This window comes from Polyodon spathula, chromosome 17 (genome assembly GCF_017654505.1).
Source record: "Polyodon spathula isolate WHYD16114869_AA chromosome 17, ASM1765450v1, whole genome shotgun sequence".
Classification (NCBI taxonomy): Eukaryota; Metazoa; Chordata; class Actinopteri; order Acipenseriformes; family Polyodontidae; genus Polyodon; species Polyodon spathula.
In genome coordinates, this window is record NC_054550.1 from 17,753,168 (window position 1) to 17,772,923 (window position 19,756).

General features: G+C 44.5%; 1 protein-coding gene across 3 annotated transcripts in view; it reads right to left on the reverse strand.

The window, feature by feature from the left end:
• Positions 1–19,756, reverse strand: part of LOC121329532 (polypeptide N-acetylgalactosaminyltransferase 16-like) — a 101,832-nt gene that overhangs the window by 25,791 nt on the left and 56,285 nt on the right. For all 3 annotated transcript variants that reach the window (XM_041275141.1, XM_041275140.1, XM_041275142.1), the window contains 8 exons: positions 19,432–19,553; positions 18,909–18,996; positions 6,512–6,596; positions 5,514–5,617; positions 3,599–3,725; positions 3,077–3,169; positions 2,446–2,529; positions 1,956–2,097 (listed from right to left, as the gene is read on the reverse strand). In XM_041275141.1, the coding sequence (XP_041131075.1) occupies positions 1,956–2,097; positions 2,446–2,529; positions 3,077–3,169; positions 3,599–3,725; positions 5,514–5,617; positions 6,512–6,596; positions 18,909–18,996; positions 19,432–19,553 (845 nt within the window). The remainder of the gene's footprint in view (positions 1–1,955; positions 2,098–2,445; positions 2,530–3,076; positions 3,170–3,598; positions 3,726–5,513; positions 5,618–6,511; positions 6,597–18,908; positions 18,997–19,431; positions 19,554–19,756) is intronic.

Here is a 19,756-nt window from a genome sequence, read left to right on the forward strand (position 1 = left end):
GTAATTGAGGAAACCTCAGAACTAGGGGCCGCTTCAGGAGGGAACTCAGGCTCCTCCTCGACCTCCATATCCGGAGGGAAAGCTCCATGATCCGGTCGATCTGAGCCTTCATGTCCATAATATCCCACGCCTGCCGGGACTTCTTTATCCGTCTAGCCGTAGGCGACAGGGAGCAGCTCCGGGTAGACACAGACGCCTACACACAGGGAATCCCCCTGCAGGGGCTCTGTGACTATGTCGGGAGGGGCCTGCTGCAGGGGACAAAGAACGCCCCCGTGCAACTCCAGGCGACTGGCGAGCACTCGGGGCTGAAAAGCCGCGCACATGTCGCAAGAGCCTTGCAGGGCTGAGGAGGCGTGCTTGGGGCCTAAGCACTGTGCACACATGCTGTGCCTGTCCTCCTGTGGGATATTAGTTCCACAGGTCTCACAGGCATGAAAGTCAGCCCTGCCCATCATAGCACTGAATGCGCTGAACACTGTGTGCCGTGCAGCACCGGGTCTAAAGTGCACCACGAGTCCCATGCACACCTCGTGCAGTAAGCACAGGGCAATAGATACAGTATGCATCGAGCAATGCGTGCAACAAGCACAGCATGCCGTACAGCACCGGGTATAATGTGCACCGGGCTATCGCTTGCACCGAGTACTGTGCAGCGCCAGGCACTGAGCACACCGCATGCATGGAGTACCGCGTGCACCGAGTACATAAGAACATAAGAACATAAGAAAGTTTACAAACGACAGGAGGCCATTCAGCCCATCTTGCTCGTTTGGTTGTTAGTAGCTTATTGATCCCAAAATCTCATCAAGCAGCTTCTTGAAGGATCCCAGGGTGTCAGCTTCAACAACATTACTGGGGAGTTGATTCCAGACCCTCACAATTCTCTGTGTAAAAAAATGCCTCCTATTTTGTGTTCTGAATGCCCCTTTGTCAGCCCCTTTAGTGCAGCACCAGCGTGCTAGCCTGTATCGGTACAGCGAGTCAATAGTACCGTACGCACCGCGGTATTAAAAAACAACTGGGCTGCTATGCACTGTGCCTACCCTGACCATGTGGTCACACACCTGAGCAACATGTAGCATACAACAGGGGGACAGAGCCGAAGCTGCGGCTGGCGATTGACTTTTACAACACAGTAATACAAAAACCGCTTTTAAAATACGAAAACTGTTAAGTATTACAGTATAGATGGGGGAGAGCACACTGTCTGTTTGATTGTAAGACCTACACACATGGTAAAGGCCAACGCAACCCGCGCCCTTCTCAACTCAACAACGAGGGAGCCTCGGTCAGGAGTATACGGCTGGCTTGGCTGTAAACAGCCACGCTGCAGCTAGTTCTCTGCGCAAGTACAGAGACGTGCAGCTACAATCAAAACAAGGCCCAACACGTGGCCCGCAGGCAGCTGGTGGGCCAACTCGACAGCGGGGACAAGGCAAGCCTAGCCCTGTGGAGTAACAGTGCTCTCCCAAGTAAGGGTGAAAACACGCACAAATCTTAACAATAAAACTTACCGTACTAAGACGTACAGACAGAGAGAAGCAGCTTTACATATGGAGCGAACAGGTGCTGATAGTTGGAAACAAAATAAAAAAAGCTACGAATTAAAGCTACTGATTCCAGGAAAAGTGAGAACCAGCAATAACTTACGCAGCGCTTTTTAGAAGAAAATGGGTTCAATGCAAAACAGAGAGGTCTTACTGTACCAATCTTGAGAAGCAGAAAGAGAGTGAGGCTCCCCTGTGTGACGGTTATGTACCCTCAGTAGGTGGGACCGAGGGGAGGGGGCCTCTCGGCAGCTTTGATAGAAAGAGTTCAGTGACACCTACCAATAGGCAAGCGTATATCCCATAACAATGTTTTGGTGGCCATCTTCGAATTGAAAGGGAACCACATTGTGGCGAGGCCACTGACAATTCAGTTTAATTCACTGATATGTGAACAGAGCCCACCTGTGAGAGGGGCAGGCTGCCCAGGATCACCCTGCACTCCCCCACACTGACCACGAGGTCCCCCAGTTTATCCTGGCCCAGCGACTCCAGACACCTCCCATTCTGCCGGACTGTGCTGGGGCTGGCTTCCTTCGCTGGAATCCTGCATGAGACAGAAACCAGAGGGAGAGAAGCTAACTGAAGAGCAGTGGAGATGCTGTTGCTACCGCAGTCATTGCGAGTGGCACACTTGACCAGGGAAACTGGACTAGACAGAACTCAATCAACTTGCACACAATGAACAAATGAGGGTTAGGAACACATATCATTCCACAATAAACAGTCTTTAAGAAAACTAAATGCATTTGCATTTCTCTTTTCAGAATGCACTGATGCTAATGACACCGGGGATAGTTATTATCCAATGGGTGCACAGTAATTGGAACAGTCATTGTAAGTGAGAACCCAGCTGCATAGTGCAGTGCAGACCGGCCTGGGCTGGCACACTCACTGGAGCTCTGGGTAGACGTTCTCCAGGTACCACAGGAAGGAACTGCAGTTCAGCTTCTTGCGGAGCTCCACTCGCTCCTCAATGCTGCAGAGACAAGCAGGAGGTTAGAGACCACCACCAGCTGGCTTATCAACTCTCTGGTTCATGTCTGTGGCTAACTAGAACTGAATTAAATGACAGGCAGAGTATGCATTCATACCAACTATAAAACATACATTCTTAATTTAAGAGCCATCTGAATGATGTGCTTTTGGTTCTTGTATCACAATACAAATGATGCATACTTCTATTAAAATACAATGTCATGTAAAGAAAGTATTGTTACACTCCTATTCACCCTTACTCTGTGTGTGTGTGTGTATGTGAGGAGGGCGGTTACAGGACTGTGTGTGTGTGTGTGTGTGTGTGTGTGTGTGTGTGTGTGTGTGTGTGTGAGGAGGGCAGTTACAGGACTGTACGTGTGTCAGTGTGTGTGTGTGTGTGTGTGTGTGTGTGTGAGGAGGGCGGTTACAGGACTGTGTGTGTGTGTGTGTGTGTTCAGTGTGTGTGTGTGTGAGGAGGGTGGTTACAGGACTGTGTGTGTGTGTGTGTGTTCAGTGTGTGTGTGTGTGTGTGTGTGAGTGCGACTGACCTGCCGAATGACTTCCCGTGAGCAGCTGGCCGGGCTGCGTAATAATACTGCTTGTAATCATCCATCCAGACCTCAGCAGCACGCCTGGTATTCCTAATGACAGAATGACAGACAGACGCATTCAACTTAGGAGTGAATAGAAACATTGTGAATAGAACATGACGGTATCTGAATGAACAATGGAATATATACAAATGACACCAGTATATTGATCAAGAATTTGTATTCCTGCGAGATGATCACCTGACAGACATTTTAGGATGATAGGAGACCCCCACATATAATTCTAGGGGCTGCTGTAGAGGCAGAGAAGGTGGGCTACTGGCTGATGGAATACTGGGAATTTATACCCCAAGGGAAGCGAGGTGGCTCTGGGAAACTGACTTGGCACTGGGGTTGTCTCTCCTCCTGAACTACGCTGAAGAAGCTATTTTCCCAGCTCCCTGTTTACAGGGGCACCGAGGCTAATTTAACAGGGCTCTCTGGGATTGAGCTGGGGCTCATATAGAGGCGGAGTCTCACTTGATGTAGGTGAGGGCGTTCCCCTCGGGGAAGTCATAAGGGTGCCGCTTCCGGAACACGTGACCCACTCGACTGCAGGGGAGGATCTCCAGACTCCCCCCACACATCCACACACGGAACGACAGCTCTGAGAGAGGGGAGGGAGAGAGAAGGGGGAGAGGGGAGGGCAGCAAGCTATCAGTCTGTTCCAAATATCATGAAATATCGATCATACCACAAATAATGAAATCACTCCTAAATTGTTACCACATGTTCCCATTTACAATAACATTTGTGTCCAAAAGAAGCATTTGTTTCAGTGTTTTTCTGTGACCAAACCTTTTTCCACATACAAAAGCAGCCGTTACAAAAAGGGATCAGAGTTATTAATACACAATAAAGAAATAACCAGGACCAACTTGGACCCCCACGTTAAAATGTGCTTTTTATTGATGTTTAAAGAGATGCACGAGTGTCAAGATTTGTTCATGAAATATGAAGAACAATACTAATATTAATAATGACACTCCTATCCCTGGATTTACCAAGCCACTCAGGCCTGTACAGGGTATTGGTTGTTTTTTTCTAGCTTGTCTGGATTCACTACATGAATTCTGCATGAGTGAACTAGGACTACTGTCCCGGGACAGAGGAAGCTGCTGGGGTTAAAAACAAAATAATTCCATAAACCCTACCTGTTTTGTAGTTCAATTAGTTACATAGGTCTCAAATGCCTAGTTTTGAAAGAAACACATGCTATATCAAACGTACCTTTATTTTAAAATATGACATCTGGTACTACTTTAGGTTAAATAAAGTTATCAGTTTATATGCCTTATTCTCTATATCTGTTACACTTCCACTTCCTGGGTCATTTAATCTCAGCAGTGTTTTCAGGGTCATTGTTACTGGCTGGTTTGATGTGTGATGCAGATAGTCAACGAGGCGTGGCCACCCACTTTAACACTGAACATCCTAATGAGCAGAATATAGACACTGCCTATGCCTATGATGCCTACCTGACATGGTACATAAGGAAAGATAAGGAGATATAAGCAAACGCACACAGTGAAGAGCAGGGAGCAACGATAATGCTGCTCATGGGAACACGCATCAGTAATATGAATTCCCTTCATTGATGCAATTACAAAATTAACGCTATCAGCATAATGAAAATGTACATACAGCCATAGTCATATGTACATATGTATGAGCATGTACATACAGACAGACCCTCCATATACCCCCACATTCTGAAACTAAACAACTTGTGATAAAGAGTGTCCCGGTTGTCTTGATATACTGTAGGTACACTTTAAAGGTGTGAAATGCCGTGTGTACCGGCGCCACCACTATAAGAGAATGGCTTGTAAAGCCTGGTTATCACACATTGAAAGGGCAACACGGTGAGTCTGTCGAGCATTCCAGTTGTTCCGTTTAATCATGCAGTCAATACACTGAAGCACAAGCAAAAAGGGCATTAATCAATCATTGTTAACGATTCAACTTTGTCACTGAGGTCATGGAAATCGTGAATTTGAACACAAGTCCATGACCTTTTTTTGTGAATCCTTTTTTTTCCTGCAACTTGCCTGTGAAATGTACAAAAAATCAGTGCCGGCCAGCCCGACACTTTATTTATTTTCTGCTAACTGAAATGGCTGCTAAACATCTATTTTATGAATAAAGAATTGCCTACTTCAATGTGATTGTAGGTTTTAGGTAACAGCACTTATAAGGGTAAACTGTTCAGTGAAGCATTTTAACAAATTGTTGAACTAATGCTATATTCTTTTCTTACAATACATTCTCTGCCTCTTCTGTAATAAGGCAACACAATTATTAAGGCCACACTTTGTTGTTCCTTTGACTGTTCCTAATAGAGAGGTTTCTCTGTATTTAATTAGCTGGAACAGGACACAACATGATGTCTCACCAAAGTTCTCCCCTCCCCAGATGTCCATCTGTGAATCATACTGCCCCAAGTGGCTGAACCAGCCCTTATCCATCACAAAGATCCCTCCTGCAATCACCGGAGTCCTGGGGGAGAGGAGGGGAGAGATTCTCTTTGTACTGAAAAAGCACATGGTCCGTATCAGTGATATGGCAGTGAAATTGAGATTCTTTTACTGCATAAAGGCCATCGAACATGACAGAGAATCACTGAATACAGCTGCAAAAGCAATATAAAAGCACTATCTAAAAGTGTGTGGTTTGTATCATTCATATGAGGTTAAAACAGTGTGGTAGTGAAACTGTAATATAACTTTACTGAAGGAATCACAGAACACAATGGTGTACCAGATGTGTAGAAACAGAGCATGCGGTTGGGTTATAAAACTGTAGCAATGAAAAAAACAAGCAAAATGACTAGCTGTTTTTAATTGGAAAGCAGCTCTATAAAGTTTCTTAAAGGTTTGAAATATGGTGGTGAGGGAAAGCAAATGTCCACAAAATGATTGTTACAGGAAACCATAGAACAATCAGAGATGTGATGTGAGCACAAATCAAACAAGCCACTGCACATTAACACATTTTAAATCCAACCTGAATGAGAGAACCTTAGATTACTGCTGGAAATGTTTAGTTTGGTAATGGTAATACGGAGGCTGAATCTCAAATGGCTTCTAAGTTCTGGCTGGAGAACATCAAAAATCGGTCAAGAGAATCATTGAACACTGTTGTGTACCAATTGTGAACACACTATCTCAACATGTGTGGTCTCTAACAAATCACATGACCCCAATATGACAGGTCATACTGGGTCAAGAGTCAATGTCAAGGTGACCCGTCACTTTAAGCCTAGAGTCTTTATAGAACATTAAAAAATATGAAGTCAATACCTGAAATGGTCTCGGAGATGACACAAAAGGGTTAATGAATGTTAATATTCCTGCAATAATCTCATTGGTTAAATTGTTAAAAGAGCACTACCTGATTGGTTGTGTGGGGTCTGTCCTGGACATCTTCTGATCTATCGGAATCTGCTCCCATTTAAAGTGTAGACTCCAGTCAAACCCTGAGAGAGAGAGAGGGGGAGAGAGAGATTTTCATTAAAATAGTCATATACTGTATATATCACACAACTCAGTATTGCATATTTATTTTTATTTGAACTGACTCTTATTTTGACAACTATATGCTAGGATTGTACCAAAGCTTGTATCTATTGGCCAAGGCATTTGTAAAACTTCAGTTTCTGCCTTTGCCGTAGAAACTCTGGAATTCTGCACAATCCTCTGCCTTCCAGCTCAACGCCCTCCTGAATGAAATCTAGCAGCTTGACTTATCTTTTCCTGTATAAATATTTACAATAAATAAATAAGAACCATATGGAGCTTCATTTTAGACTTTCTAATAGGTTTGTTTTAATTTCCTGCGTCCACATAAAATTGAGTTTCCTGGGAATGGAATAATAGTAGATCATGAAAGACCCAGATTCTGTGCCGATTCTGTGTAAATGCCAGCAATGAGAATGAGCTCTCGGATGAGCTTTCTCAGTGTAAATGCCAGCAATGAGAATGAGCTCTCGGATGAGCTTTCTCAGTGTAAATGCCAGCAATGAGAATGAGCTTGTCTCGTCTCATCTCATCTCACAGGGTTCAGAATCCCTAACGGCATTGCATCACTCCACACTGCCAGTCCACAAGCAAACCAGTCCTTTTTTCTATCATTACTTTTTTAGGAATCTGAAGCAGCTCATGTTCGAATCTGACACCAGTTATATGTGAAGTGACCAGTGATAACATTGCTAGTGTTAAAAGTATGTCAGTGCAGAGATTGACATAAGACTTTCATTGCATAGCAGTTTGATCCATTCCTGGATTTACTACAAGTTTTATAAGACACACCTGAGCTTACTACCCATACACCGCGGCTAATCAAGCTCATAGTAAAAAATTGAATGGGGAAACTGCAGTGCACAGCAGTTTGATTTCCACCCCTGCGGTGAAATAGATCTCCTGCCACAGCTGTGAATACAAAATCGAGCTTTCGTGAAAAAGTAGATCACCGTGACCTACATCCAACACATGCGAGTTTGACATACAGAAAGATGTACAGATACCTCCATATACCCCCAGATTCTGATCCTCTCAATACGTTGGTGTTCAAGAAGGTCAAGACCAAGTGTCATCATAATTAGGAAAGCTGCCCTCCAGATACATGTATACAATGTGACAGACAGATGGTTATCAGGCAAACAAACAGCCTCAGATTATGCTACACTCAATAACTTGTGCTAATGAATGTCCTTAGCAAGAACGATGACAATGAGACAAGCAGCTGTCTAGATATATGCATACTCTGCATCCCTGACAGGAACACTAGTCTTAGTTACTTTAAGAGAGAGCATCCTGGATGAAAAAAGTCAGACACATTGAGCTATTTTGATGGTAGTTAGCCAGCATGTGGCAGGAAATGGCGTTGCGGTGATGTCAGGCCAGAAGTCGGAAGAATAACAAACAGGTAACTGCAGTTCAAAGAAAGAGACATGTGGTGCGCCATTTTATTTTTAACACAAAAATAAATAAAAGATTTAAACAAAATAAACACTTGCTCACAGAGCACAAAATAAATAGTTGAACAAAACAAATAACGAACACAAAAAGGTCAAGCTGGGCAATGGCCTTCACTGTTCCTATATGTTTTAGTTTGTAAATTAATCTCTCCTCGCTCTCGTTCCACCTCTCGAACACCCCACCCTGAGGGGAGAGAGCTGCAGGCTTTTATGCAGGTGACCACCTCCCAATTTAGTTTCTAATCGTTCCTGGCAGAGGACGAATTACTCCCCTCGCCTCTGCCAGAACATGTTTCAAAAATAAAAACAATAACAAAACAAAAATGCACAGCTAAGCCATCATTACAATAACAAATCACACAGCGTTCCGCCATCATATATATACACAATAAACAAAACACAAAATAACACAACACAGGGGCGTAGGGGAAGATCCCGTTCTAAAAATAAACAAAATCCATTCAAACAGCAGGGCTTTCCTACTGCCCTGCTACATATCCCCCTCATTATGCGAAGCACACATGGCTCCAATGGCCACCTCCCCACTCAGTCTCAAAGTCCCAGAAGAGGGGTCTGGAATAATCAATGGGGGTGGCCATGGTCTTAAATGTCTAAGAGACACAAATGGCAAAATCGTAGATGAAGAAAAAAAAATAGCAAATATATTAAATGATTACTTTTCACAAGTTTTTACAAAGGAGGATATGGACAACATGCCCCACATGTCAACCAGTTCCTATCTAGTTTTAAATAACTTCAGCATAACCGAGGCAGAAGTGTTAAAGGGACTAGGAGCTCTTAAAATAAACAAATCCCCTGGGCCAGATGAGATCCTCCCAGTAGTACTCAAAGAAATGAAAGAAGTAATTTACAAACCGCTAACCAAGATCATGCAGCAGTCTCTTGACACAGGGGTGGTACCGACAGACTGGAAAATTGCAAACGTAATACCGATCCACAAAAAGGGAAACAAAAATGAACCAGGTAACTACAGACCAGTAAGCCTGACTTCTATTATATGCAAACTTATGGAAACTATAATAAGATCCAAAATGGAAAATGACCTATATGGTCACAGGGTCCTGGGAGACAGTCAACATGGTTTTAGGAAAGGGAGATCGTGTCTAACTAACTTCCTTGATTTTTTTGAGGATGCAACATCAATAATGAATAATTGCAAAGCATATGACATGGTTTATTTAGATTTCCAGAAAGCTTTTGACAAAGTCCCACACAAAAGATTAATTCTCAAACTGAACGCAGAAGGGATTAAAGGAAACACATGTACATGGATTAGGGATTGGTTAACATGTAGAAAACAGAAAGTACTGATTAGAGGAAAAACATCAGAATGGAGTGTGGTAACCAGTGGAGTGGAGATTCAAAATGATCTGGACAAGATTCAGAACTGGGCAGACACATGGCAAATTACATTTAAAAGAGAAAAGTGTAAGGTACTGCACGCAGGAAATAAAAATGTACATTATAAATATCATATGGGAAATACTGAAATTGGAGAAGGAACCTATGAAAAAGACCTAGGAGTTTTTGTTGACTCAGAAATGTCTTCATCTAGACAACGTGGGGAAGCTATAAAAAAGGCCAACAAGATTCTCAGATACATTGTGAAAAGTGTTGAATTTAAATCAAGGGAAGTAATGTTAAAACTGTACAATGCATTAGTAAGAACATAAGAACATAAGAAAGTTTACAAACGAGAGGAGGCCATTCGGCCCATCTTGCTCGTTTGGTTGTTAGTAGCTTATTGATCCCAAAATCTCATCAAGCAGCTTCTTGAAGGATCCCAGGGTGTCAGCTTCAACAACATTACTGGGGAGTTGATTCCAGACCCTCACAATTCTCTGTGTAAAAAAGTGTCTCCTATTTTCTGTTCTGAATGCCCCTTTTTCTAAACTCCATTTGTGACCCCTGGTCCTTGTTTCTTTTTTCAGGCTGAAAAAGTCCCTTGGGTCGACACTGTCAATACCTTTTAGAATTTTGAATGCTTGAATTAGGTCGCCATGTAGTCTTCTTTGTTCAAGACTGAACAGATTCAATTCTTTTAGCCTGTCTGCATATGACATGCCTTTTAAGCCCGGAATAATTCTGGTCGCTCTTCTTTGCACTCTTTCTAGAGCAGCAATATCTTTTTTATAGCGAGGTGACCAGAACTGAACACAATATTCAAGATGAGGTCTTACTAGTGCATTGTACAGTTTTAACATTACTTCCCTTGATTTAAATTCAACACTTTTCACAATGTATCCGAGCATCTTGTTAGCCTTTTTTATAGCTTCCCCACATTGCCTAGATGAAGACATTTCTGAGTCAACAAAAACTCCTAGGTCTTTTTCATAGATTCCTTCTCCAATTTCAATATCTCCCATATGATATTTATAATGTACATTTTTATTTCCTGCGTGCAGTAACTTACACTTTTCTCTATTAAATGTCATTTGCCATGTGTCTGCCCAGTTCTGAATCTTGTCTAGATCATTTTGAATGACCTTTGCTGCTGCAACAGTGTTTGCCACTCCTCCTACTTTTGTGTCGTCTGCAAATTTAACAAGTTTGCTTACTATACCAGAATCTAAATCATTAATGTAGATTAGGAATAGCAGAGGACCTAATACTGATCCCTGTGGTACACCGCTGGTTACCACACTCCATTCTGAGGTTTTTCCTCTAATCAGTACTTTCTGTTTTCTACATGTTAACCACTCCCTAATCCATGTACATGTGTTTCCTTGAATCCCAACTGCGTTCAGTTTGAGAATTAATCTTTTGTGCGGGACTTTGTCAAAAGCTTTCTGGAAATCTAAATAAACCATGTCATATGCTTTGCAATTATCCATTATCGATGTTGCATCCTCAAAAAAATCAAGCAAGTTAGTTAGGCACGATCTCCCTTTCCTAAAACCATGTTGACTGTCTCCCAGTACCCTGTTACCATATAGGTAATTTTCCATTTTGGATCTTATTATAGTTTCCATAAGTTTGCATATAATAGAAGTCAGGCTTACTGGTCTGTAGTTACCTGGTTCAGTTTTGTTTCCCTTTTTGTGGATCGGTATTACGTTTGCAATTTTCCAGTCTGTCGGTACCACCCCTGTGTCAAGAGACTGCTGCATGATCTTGGTTAGCGGTTTGTAAATAACTTCTTTCATTTCTTTGAGTACTACTGGGAGGATCTCATCCGGCCCAGGGGATTTGTTTATTTTAAGAGCTCCTAGTCCCTTTAACACTTCTGCCTCAGTTATGCTAAAGTTATTTAAAACTGGATAGGAACTGGATGACATGTGGGGCATGTTGTCAGTATCTTCCTTTGTAAAAACTTGTGAAAAGTAATCATTTAACATATTTGCTATTTTTTTTTCTTCCTCTACGATTTTGCCATTTGTATCTCTTAAACATTTAATCTCCTCTTTGAATGTTCTCTTGCTGTTGTAATATTGGAAAAACATTTTGGAATTGGTTTTAGCTCCCTTAGCAATGTTCATTTCTATTTCTCTCTTGGCCTTTCTAACTTCCTTTTTGACTTGCGTTTGCAGTTCTGTGTACTCTTTCTGCGTACTTTCTTTTTGGTCCTTTTTTAATGCTCTGTAAAGTGCCTTTTTTCACTGAATATTTTTTTTAATTGATCTATTAAACCATTTTGGCAATTTAGTTTTACATTTAGATTTGTCTACTTTAGGGATATAATTGTTTTGCGCCTCTAGTACTACATTTTTGAAGAACAACCATCCTTCTTCTGTGGGTGTTTTCTCTATTTTACTCCAATCTACTTCTGTTAGTCTCTGTTTCATACCTTCATAGTTTGCTTTTCTAAAATTGTAAACCTTAGCTTTAGTCTTTACTTTTGGGGATTTAAAAAACACTTCAAATGAGACCATGTTGTGGTCTGAGTTTGCCAGTGGTTCTCTGACCTCTGTTTTAGTTATTCTATCTTCGTTATTTGAAAAGACTAAATCAAGGCATGCCTCCCCTCTAGTCGGTGCCTTGACAAATTGTGTTAGGAAGCAGTCATTTGTCATTTCCACCATTTCTATTTCATCCTTCGCGCTACCCACCGGGTTTTCCCATTTTATTTGGGGGAAGTTGAAATCCCCCATTAGTATGGCTTCTCCTTTGCTACACGCATTTCTAATGTCATTGTATAACAGATTATTGTGCTCACCGTCTGAATCTGGCGGTCTATAGCATGCTCCTATTATTATGCCTTTTGAATTTGTGTCTGTTATTCTGACCCATATTGATTCGGTTTTATTTTCTTTGTCCAGGTTTAACACCTGGGCTTCAAGACTGTTTCTTATGTATAGCGCTACCCCTCCTCCTCTTCTGTCCTGCCTGTCTTTCCTATACAGTGTATACCCACAAATATTATATTCGTCCCCATCACTCTCAGATAACCACGTTTCTGTAACACCTATCACATCATAGTTACCTGTTAGTGCAGTAGCTTCAAGTTCTAGAATTTTGTTTCTGATACTTCTAGCATTTAGATAAATACATTTAATGGTTGTCTTACCTGAGCTGTTCTTGTTTTGATGCGGTCTCCCTTCTGTTTTTTTGTTGATTTCTCCCCCCTTCCTTTCTAGTTTAAATGCTTCCGAACCTGCTCGAGGATCTTTTCTCCGAGTAGACTAGTTCCCTTGTTATTTAAATGCAGTCCATCCCGTCTATACAGATAGTCCTCGTTGTAGAATGTGGTCCAATGATCAAGATAGGTGAAGCCTTCCCGTGTGCACCACGTCTTCAGCCATTCGTTTTGATTAATTATTTCCAGCTGTCCATATGGTCCTTTGCAAGGTGCGGGTAGTATACCAGAAAATACCACAGTTTTGGTTTTCTCTTTTAATTTCCTTCCTAGCTCTCTGAATTTGTTTTGCAGGGATTTTGGTCTGTCTCTTCCAATGTTGTAAGACCTCATCTTGAATATTGTGTTCAGTCCTGGTCACCTCGCTATAAAAATTATATTTCTGCTCTAGAAAGACTGCAAAGAAGAGCGACCAGAATTATTCCAGGTTTAAAAGGCATGTCATATGCAGACAGGCTAAAAGAATTGAATTTGTTCAGTCTTGAACAAAGAAGACTACGCGGCGATCTAGTTCAAGCATTCAAAATTCTAAAAGGTATTGACAATGTCGACCCAAGGGACTTTTTCAACCTGAAAAAAAAGAAACAAGGACCAGGGGTCACAAATGGAGATTAGACAAAGGGGCATTCAGAACAGAAAATAGGAGGCACTTTTTTACACAGACAATCGTGAGGGTCTGGAATCAACTCGCCATAATGTTGCTGAAGCTGACACCCTGGGATCCTTCAAGAAGCTGCTTGATGAGATTCTGGGATCAATAAGCTACTAACAACCAAACAAGCAAGATGGGCCGAATGGCCTCCTCTCGGTTGTAAACTTTATTATGTTCTTATGTTCTTATGGTGGGGGGGTCGTCTTCCCCCCGTGTCTTCCTGGCTGGTAGCTCCCTCCTCCGGGGCTCCAGCCAAACTGTAGCAGGAGGAACTGGTTTCCTGACCTCCCCCCCTTCTTCACGGCTGGCAGCTCCCCTTTATAGGGCTCCAGCCACCGTATTCCCTGCCTCGAAAGTGCGGCTGGAGGAGCTGCTCCCCCCCCCCCCTTTGTAGCTGCCAGCCCCCTTTTCCGGTGCTTCCTGTGGTCCTGCAGGATTAGCAGCGGCCCCAGGCAGTGCAAGCCAGGCAGCGCAAGCCAGGCAGAGGCCCCAGGCGCGGCGCAAGCGAGGCAGCGGCCCCAGGCGAAGCAGAGCTGGCAGCGACCCCAGACGAAGCAGAGCCGGCAGCGACCCCAGAAGAAGCAGGACTGGCAGCAACCCTAGAAGAAGCAGAGGAGAGACAGACAACCCCAGGCGATGCGGGACCTTTGGCACCCCCAGGAGAAGCGGGACCCTCGGCAACCTCAGGCGAAGCGGGACCCTCGGCAACCCCAGGCGAAGCGGGACCCACGGCAACCCTAGGGGATATAAGAGAGACACAGGCAGCCCCAGGTGATGCAGAGAACCAGGCAGCCCCAGGCGATGCAGACGTGGCATTCTTGGTGGTGCGAGGCAGGCATCCTTGGGCGGTGAGAGGCAAGCATCCTTGGGTGGTGCGAGGCAGGCATCCCTGGGCAGTGGGAGGTAGGTATCCTTGGGCAGTGCGAGGCAGGCATCCTTGAGCGGTGCGAGGCAGGCATCCTTAGGCAGTTTGAGGCAGGCGTCCTTGGGCGGTGCGAGGCAGGCGTCCTTGGGCGGTGCGAGGCAGGCATCCCTGGGGGGTGCGAGGCAGGCATCCTTGGGCGGTGCGAGGCAGGCGTCCTTGGGCGGTGCGAGGCAGGCGTCCTTGGTCGGTGCGAGGCAGGCGTCCTTGGTCGGTGTGAGGCAGGCGTCCTTGGGCAGTGCAAGGCAGGCATCCTTGGGCGGCAACGGCAGGAGGGGAGCCAGGACTAGCTGTGGTGCCGGGGTTGTCCCTCTTCGCAGCCACCGAGGCTGGGTGGTTTTCCCCCATGCTTTCCTCAGCAACCTATGCAGGCGCTGCTGAGGCCCGGCAGCCTCTTGTCCTGGTCCGTTCTGTCGTGAAGGGAGAGGCAGCTCCGGCTCCTCTCACTTGGGTGGTGGTGGTGGAGACAGAGGCCGCTCCTGCTGCTCTGCTCCTGGTGAAGGCGGCAGGGGTGCCTCCCCTTCTGTTGGCGAAGGCGGCAGGGGCTTCTCCCCTTCGGGTGGCGAAGGCGGCAGGGGCTCCTCCCCTTCTTGGCGTGAAGGCGGCAGCAGCTCCTCCCCTTCTGGCGGTGAAGGTGGCAGGGGCTTCTCCCCTTCTGGCGGCGAAGGTGGCAGGGGCTTCTCCCCTTCTGGCGGCGAAGGCGGCAGGGGCTCCTTCCCTTCTGGCTGCAATGTGGGAACCAGCAAGCATGGTGGAGATGGGAACGGCAAGTAGTCCTCCCACGGCGGTGGAGATGCCACCAGCAGGTATTCTCCCTCTGCTGGTGGAGGTGGGAGTGGCATGTAGTCCGCCCACTGCGGTGCAGGCAGAACCAGCAGGTATTCTCCCTCTGCTAGTGGGTAAGTGGGCTGTGGACGTTCGGCCTTCCCCCTCTTGGGTTGTGGATGCACCAACTCCCCCCTCTTGAGCTGTGGATGCACCGACTCTCCCCTTTTGGGCTGTGGACACACCAACCTCTCTCACTCCAGGTCTGTGTCCCCTCTCTGCCTCCTTCTAATCACCTTCCTCTCTCTCTTGGCCTGTGGAGGTGATGGGGTCTGCTGCTCCAGCAGCCAAATCCATCAGAAAGCATAGTACACCGTCCCCATTGAGTAGGCTTTCCAGTAGCAGGGGTCCTCGTATGGGCAGTCCTCTCGGTCATTCCCAAACATGCTCCTGCTCGTCCTCCCAGTATGGAAGTCCCAGTCGGTAGAGTCCCGTGATCACCGTCTCCTCTCACCTCTCTCCTGTAGCTGCTGTGGCTTCTTCCAGCTCCTCCTTTTTCCTCCCATCCTTCCTCACTCCACACGTAATAATAATAATAAAAAAAAATAAAAAAAACTGCAGTACCCTTCTGCAGTACCTCTTTTTCGGCCTGTGTCCAGGAGGCGCCAGTGATCCCACTGTATACACCACGTGTGGCAGGAAATGGCGTTGTGGTGACGTCAGGCCAGAAGTCGGAAGAATAGCAAACAGGTAACTGCAGTTCAAAGAAAGAGACGCGTGGTGCACCGTTTTATTTTTAACACAAAAATAAATTAAAAGATTTAAACAAAAATAAACACTTGCTCACAGAGCACAAAATAAATAGTTGAACAAAACAAGTAACGAACACAAATAGGTCAGGCTGGGCAATCGCCTTCACTGTTTCTATATGTTTTAGTTTGTAAATTAATCTCTCCTCGGTCTCGTTCCACCTCTTGAACACCCCACCCTGAGGTGTGAGAGCTGCAGGCTGCAGACCATCTCCTGATTTAGCAACAAATTAATCACTTAATTAATTCGGGAGATGGCCACCTTCTGCAGTAGGTTTATAATCATTCCTGGCAGAGGACGAATTACTCCGCTACGCCATCATTACAATAACAAATCACACGGTGTTCCTGGTGTTCCAGTATATATATATATATATATATATATATATATATCATATATATATATATAATATTATATATTATTGTTTTGTGTTGTGGGGGCAGAAGGGGAGACCCCATTCTAAAAATAAACACAATCCATTCAAATAGCAGGGCTTTCCTACCACCCTGCTACACAGCCTTTAGGGTTGAATGTCCTGAGTTTAACAATGAGATCTGTGTTCGCTTTCACCAGGATGATCACACAATGGGAATCTGTACCTCCAGTAAAACAAACTCCTACAGTGTTGGCACCATACTGCAAAAGAGAAAATGATTAACCCTTACGCTGAAATCCACCGATTTCAGAGCACAACAGCACAGATCAGCATGATGCGTGTGCTTCCTGGTACAGTGCCTACAGTAAGTACAGTTCAATTGATCCACAAGGACCCAAATACCTTCGCTCCAAGAAAAGGGGGGCCAGTAATTATGTTGCTCCTAGTAAGGCGAGATACAACATTGACTGTAAAGGCCTGGTTAGCACTCCTTTAAAATAATTGTTGCTAACAAAATAATTCATAAATTTTAGCCATTTTGCACTTCCATTAGCACATACATCTCAAATGAGCAGTTTTAAAAGATGTTATCTCACATGTGGATTTTTTCATTTTAAAATAGGATTTCCGGCACTCCTTTAGGTTACAGGAAGCTCTCAGTTTCTGTGCCTTAATCTCAGGTTGTCTGTTCGCAGTTGTACTCCCTGGGTCACGTTACCACTGCAGTGTCTTCTGGGTAATTTTTTTTTTACTGAGTGAAAGCATATTAGTCAATAGGGGAAGCAGCTGATTGGTTTTTGACAGGAAAGAAGCCAGTGAAGGAGATGGGACAATTTCACTGTCCAAGTGACACGACCAGGAAGTACAAGACAGTCAGAAAGCATGGCTTCCAACCCTAGTCTAGAACCAGATGTCATGTTTTAAAATGAAATCCATGTTTCTAGAATGCCAGCTCCTTCCAAAACTGCACACTGGAGATCTATAGAATGAACATGGCAGAGAATGTGCATGGCAGAGACATTGTATTATCTACAATTATTTTAACATTAACATAACTGTATATTGTGAGGAATCTGCTGAAAATGTTTGATTTATAAAACCGATACAGCAGGCACTCCCAGAGGTATTGCGCTGGTTTCTTCCCCAGATAACTGGTAATTGGGGTCTGTGAAACTAGACTTGAGCTAGGTTTGGTTGTGCAATCTCTGTAGCAGTATGGCATATTCTCTTCTGACTCAAGCAAATTTCAGAGCACACTGGCTTCTAGCCTTCTTTTTGTTGACTCAGAAATGTCTTCATCTAGGCAATGTGGGGAAGCTATAAAAAAGGCTAACAAGATGCTCGGATACATTGTGAAAAGTGTTGAATTTAAATCAAGGGAAGTAATGTTAAAACTGTACAATGCACTTGTAAGACCTCATCTTGAATATTGTGTGCAGTTCTGGTCACCTAGCTATAAAAAAGATATTGCTGCTCTAGAAAGAGTGCAAAGAAGAGCGACCAGAATTATTCCGGGCTTAAAAGGCATGTCATATGCAGACAGGCTAAAAGAATTGAATCTGTTCAGTCTTGAACAAAGAAGACTACGTGGCGACCTAATTCAAGCATTCAAAATTCTAAAAGGTATTGACAGTGTCGACCCAAGGGACTTTTTCAGCCTGAAAAAAGAAACAAGGACCAGGGGTCACAAATGGAGTTTAGAAAAAGGGGCATTCAGAACAGAAAATAGGAGACACTTTTTTACACAGCGAATTGTGAGGGTCTGGAATCAACTCCCCAGTAATGTTGTTGAAGCTGACACCCTGGGATCCTTCAAGAAGCTGCTTGATGAGATTTTGGGATCAATAAGCTACTAACAACCAAACAAGCAAGATGGGCCGAATGGCCTCCTCTCGTTTGTAAACTTTCTTATGTTCTTATGTTCTAAATAATGAGGTTGTAAAAGCAGTGATTTAGTCATTAGAACCAATGATTGTGCCAGACTGCTGCTGGTGCTCAGACAAATTTCAAAGAGCAGCCCGACCTGATCTCACTGGCTAAACATGAGGGCAAAGTCTTTCCATGTACCTTCACTGGGTCCGACTGATCACTTCACTAACACTTCAAAAAATTCAGCTGCATCGCTGCAGCAATGTAACCCTCAATCACCCATCTTTAAAGAGATTATAGCTAACAAAATCATTCTAGACATTTTGCTCGTCATGTACTTCCAATCTCTATACAGGTCTCTGATAGTCCTGCCTTTTCATGGTCATTCCACCTGGAGAATGAAATTGTCCCCACCCCTTCAGGTTAGAAACCAACCAGCTGCTTCCCCTAATGACTGACATACTTTGCAGCCAGTAAGATGCGTGAATCCAAAAACACTGCTGAGGTGAAATGACCCAGGAAATGACAGAAATGAAGGAGTGTGACAGATTTCCTGGAAGGGAAGGCAAGCAAACTGAAAACTTTCATTCTTGTACCTAGTGTAGTACCAAATGCAATATTTCAAATGAAAATACACCTTTGGGATTCTACATAGTCAGCAGAACTGGATGAAAGTACTTAGTAAGCTAAAAATACAGTTTGATAGTCCTCAACCTGTTCTACACTAGTGTTGGCTCCTTTACGGTTCTAATTTTCAGACACAGTAAACAACACGGCACTGCAGCCTATCATTACCACCCCTATATGGAACAATGGTTTACCTCCTCGGAGATCTGCGGATGCTGCCAGGTACGCAAAGTTGTCCAGATTGATGACATCAATGATGGGGCTCACCACCCGGGTGTGATCCTGGGGGGAGAGGGGGGGCAGCTTTAACTCCTATTCAGACAGGTGTGCATGTTTGGAGGTTGCTGCTCCGCAAGTCCGTATCATACTGTCCCTGCACTTGTCCTATTGCTATATGTGTTCTGTATATTTTTGCTTAGATGATTTTTTTATTGAGCTTATCTGAAAAGCCTCCTAAAAGATACGTTTCTGGATTGGTCTTTATAAAAATGACCACTAGGGGTGTGCAGCTATAATTCCTGTCTCCTCTGAAACTGTTGCAACTGCGAGTTAGTAAATTGAAAATCTCTATATTCAGTCGCTGTTTCATAGCGCTCCACATCCCTAGTGGTTATTCTGCATGCTCCAGAGTGTGACAAACTCATACAGGCTCCCGGCAGGTGGGGGATGCAGTCCAGGGGGGTGGATGCAGGGGCTCCGCACGCTGGGTTCTTGTACCTCTTTGACTCTCTGCAGCATGGGCTGCAGCCACTCCATGTTCACCTCACAGTGACTGTCCAGGAAGGTCAGGATAGAGGCTGTGGCTGATTCAGCACCCCGCACACGAGAGCGAATCAGACCTGCACAGAAGAGGGGAGAGGGAGCGGGAAGGAGAGAGGAAAGGGTGAGGAGACAGAGTGATAAGCGAGATAGAGACAGAAGAGAATGGGAGAGAAGAGAGGAGACATAGAGGGAGAGGGAGAGAATAAAGGAGTGAGTGAAAGACACAGAGAGGTTGGAGGTGACACTGCCTACCCCCGCCCTCAGCCCCCAGCATCGATTG